Source organism: Ascaphus truei, chromosome 1 (assembly GCF_040206685.1).
Source record: "Ascaphus truei isolate aAscTru1 chromosome 1, aAscTru1.hap1, whole genome shotgun sequence".
Lineage (NCBI taxonomy): Eukaryota > Metazoa > Chordata > Amphibia > Anura > Ascaphidae > Ascaphus > Ascaphus truei.
In genome coordinates, this window is record NC_134483.1 from 127,586,488 (window position 1) to 127,589,250 (window position 2,763).

Genomic DNA, 2,763 nt, shown 5'->3' on the forward strand with positions numbered 1-2,763 from the left:
CTATAAGTACAGTCCCTCATTGTCTCATCGTGTGATGGTTCCTATCTACATGATCTTCTCCTTACCCTCACAGCATGGAAGAGTGTGAAGCCCTCTGCACAAGAATGGCAATCATGGTTAATGGGAGGTTCAGGTGTCTTGGAAGTGTCCAGCATCTAAAGAACAGGTAATTGATGTTTCTTTCTTTCGGCTAACATACAATACCAATATCTACTCTGTTCAATCATTGGTATCAATTTTTAAGATGTGAACCTCCTTCCCACCTCCCCCCAAGGAGACACATTTTGAACATAAACTCAAAGTGATGCCTTTTAAAGCAAAATAAAAAAAAATCTTAATTATTTCCTAGCTGTTTTTTTTTTTTTATTATTATTTTGTCGTCATTTTAAAAGGTTGAAAGCCTGCAATAGTGTTCATGTGGCAACCTCTGCTGTTTCTTTCCACTCGTCCAATCCCAAAAGGAAGCGCTATGTTATACACTATGTTATAGTTTATAACATAGAAAACGGTTGGTTTATTAAAAAGAAATATAATCCTCACACAGTAACAATATATATTTTAAATACATAGAATAAGTGGGCAAGAGTTTCATGGAGTCGCACAACATTTTTATGGGAGTTCACGTTTGTAATACATTTTAAAGGGGTTCCTCGGTTCTTAAAAATGTTGAAAACCACCGGTACAGAGAGTGATTAGCGCACTGACACTCCCACTTCTGTCTCATTTACAGGTTTGGAGACGGTTATACAATTGTAGTGAGGATTACAGGCTCCAACCCCGATCTGAAGCCAGTGGAAGATTTTTTCAGCCACGCCTTCCCGGGCAGTGTACTAAAGGAGAAGCATCGGGGAATGTTGCAGTATCAGCTCCGCTCTTCACAATCTTCCTTGGCCAGGATATTCAGCATCCTCTCCAAGAACAAAAAAAGACTTCAAATTGAAGATTATTCTGTGTCTCAGACAACACTTGACCAAGTACGTCTTCCTCTGGGGTGTGGGACCAGTGTGCTCATTTTAGCACGTATCATCTGCCTATTCTTTGGTCTGAAAGTGTTTCACGCACAGGAAACATGGATATGAAGTATTGTGAAATGGTTGTCACTGATACACGTTTCCCTATTTAACTTGAAGAAAAAAAAAATCTAGCAATCATTCCATGTGTCGAAAGTTAAAGTAAGAGTTTAATTTGCATGTTAATGTCAACACACACAGAAAATGGAGATTATTTACGAAAATCTCCTGTCTGTAAAAGTGTGGCAAAACCAGTGCAGCACGATTGCACTAAATTTACCAAAGACAGAATTTCTATTACTTTCTCATTTCTTTGGTAAATATGCTGTTGCAATTTGCAGTTTCTTTCCAGTTTCGCAGCCAGGAAGCTTGATTTAAAAAAAAAATTGACCCTCAGTTATTAGGGTTGGTGGCACTTACACTCAATACAATAATCTGATGTCTCACCAGATTCCTTGAGGTCAGAAAAGCTCAACTTTTTGTCATCGTCCGCATTTTTCAAGAATCCCTCGCCACAAACATCCTCTAATCACATAAGGCAGCGGTGCACAAACTGGGGGGGGGGGCGCGAGACTTTATTGGGGGGGCGCGGCGGTTACAGAGGCCCTGCGCTGAGAGTGCAAGGCCTTTGTAAATTTACTTAACAGCTTCAGTCCACGCGTCTCCATGGCAACGCGGCATCAAATGACGCCCTTTACCATGGAGATGTGACGTCAAATGACGCTTCATTGGAGGTAAGAGGGGGCACGACCGAGTAGAAGAGCAGCCAGGGGGAGAGCAGCGCAGGAAGTTTGCTCACCCCTGACATAAGGCATTCTCAAACAACAGGGCTTTATCACACACATAAATGAAGAACCCCTAAAGTTTCAGAACATAGTGAAACGTCGACATACAAGTATTCAGGGGCATAAATATCTCAGATCTAGGGTAATGTTACCAATGTGCATCAAATAAAATAAATACCTTTGGAGGCATATGCAGTACCTTCTTCAGGTGACAACAACATCACAATATATTCATACGGTTGGATATCTTGTGATAGCCAACCAACTACAGAAATCTTGCCAAAATATCCAGTGAGCTCATCAATATCAGACACCATGATAAAAAATATATATATATTCAAGGTCAACGATAATATACAGCTACAATATTTAAGAATCAGGGCAAATAGGGATAGTCTGCAAAGCAGGGAATGTTACAAATCAGATATGTGAAAAACGGAAATCAAAATACTACAAAGTATGTAGTACTGGTTTTCATCTGGAAAAGTGGCTTTACCCTTACATTTTGGACCATTTAATAAAGTCTCATGGTAACAAAACAGGGGCAAAATAACAACTCCAGATTTATCAAAGGAAAAACTCCAATTGCTTTCAATGGGATTCCTCTTCTTTGATAAATATGGTACTGTTTTGGCAGTGGCTTTGCCATAGTTTTGTAGTCGTGAGACTTTGGTTAATACCCTGTGTATATCTTTCCATGTCCTATAACGTAGGACTTTATGTTGATGTGTTTGATAAAGCCCTAATTGAGCTGCATTGCAACAGTAGCACCATCTTAAAATATATACTTCACGTTCCTTTTTTTGTTGTATTAACTGTGTGCAGATGCCACAGTTCTCTTTTTCTCACTTTATGCCAATGAGGTTAAAGGTACCCTATTAACTTGTACAAAGGGCATACAAATACGCTTCCAATAATGAAGGGTTCTCAGAATACTGAAGTAACACAATGTTGTGTGCCTTTTCCAG

The 2,763-nt window shown here is 39.5% G+C and overlaps 1 protein-coding gene across 3 annotated transcripts in view; it reads left to right on the forward strand.

Annotated features, from left to right (window-relative positions):
- ABCA1 (ATP binding cassette subfamily A member 1) overlaps nt 1-2,763 on the forward strand; it is a 110,088-nt gene that overhangs the window by 103,748 nt on the left and 3,577 nt on the right. For all 3 annotated transcript variants that reach the window (XM_075594648.1, XM_075594649.1, XM_075594650.1), the window contains 2 exons: nt 74-166; nt 731-974. In XM_075594648.1, the coding sequence (XP_075450763.1) occupies nt 74-166; nt 731-974 (337 nt within the window). The remainder of the gene's footprint in view (nt 1-73; nt 167-730; nt 975-2,763) is intronic.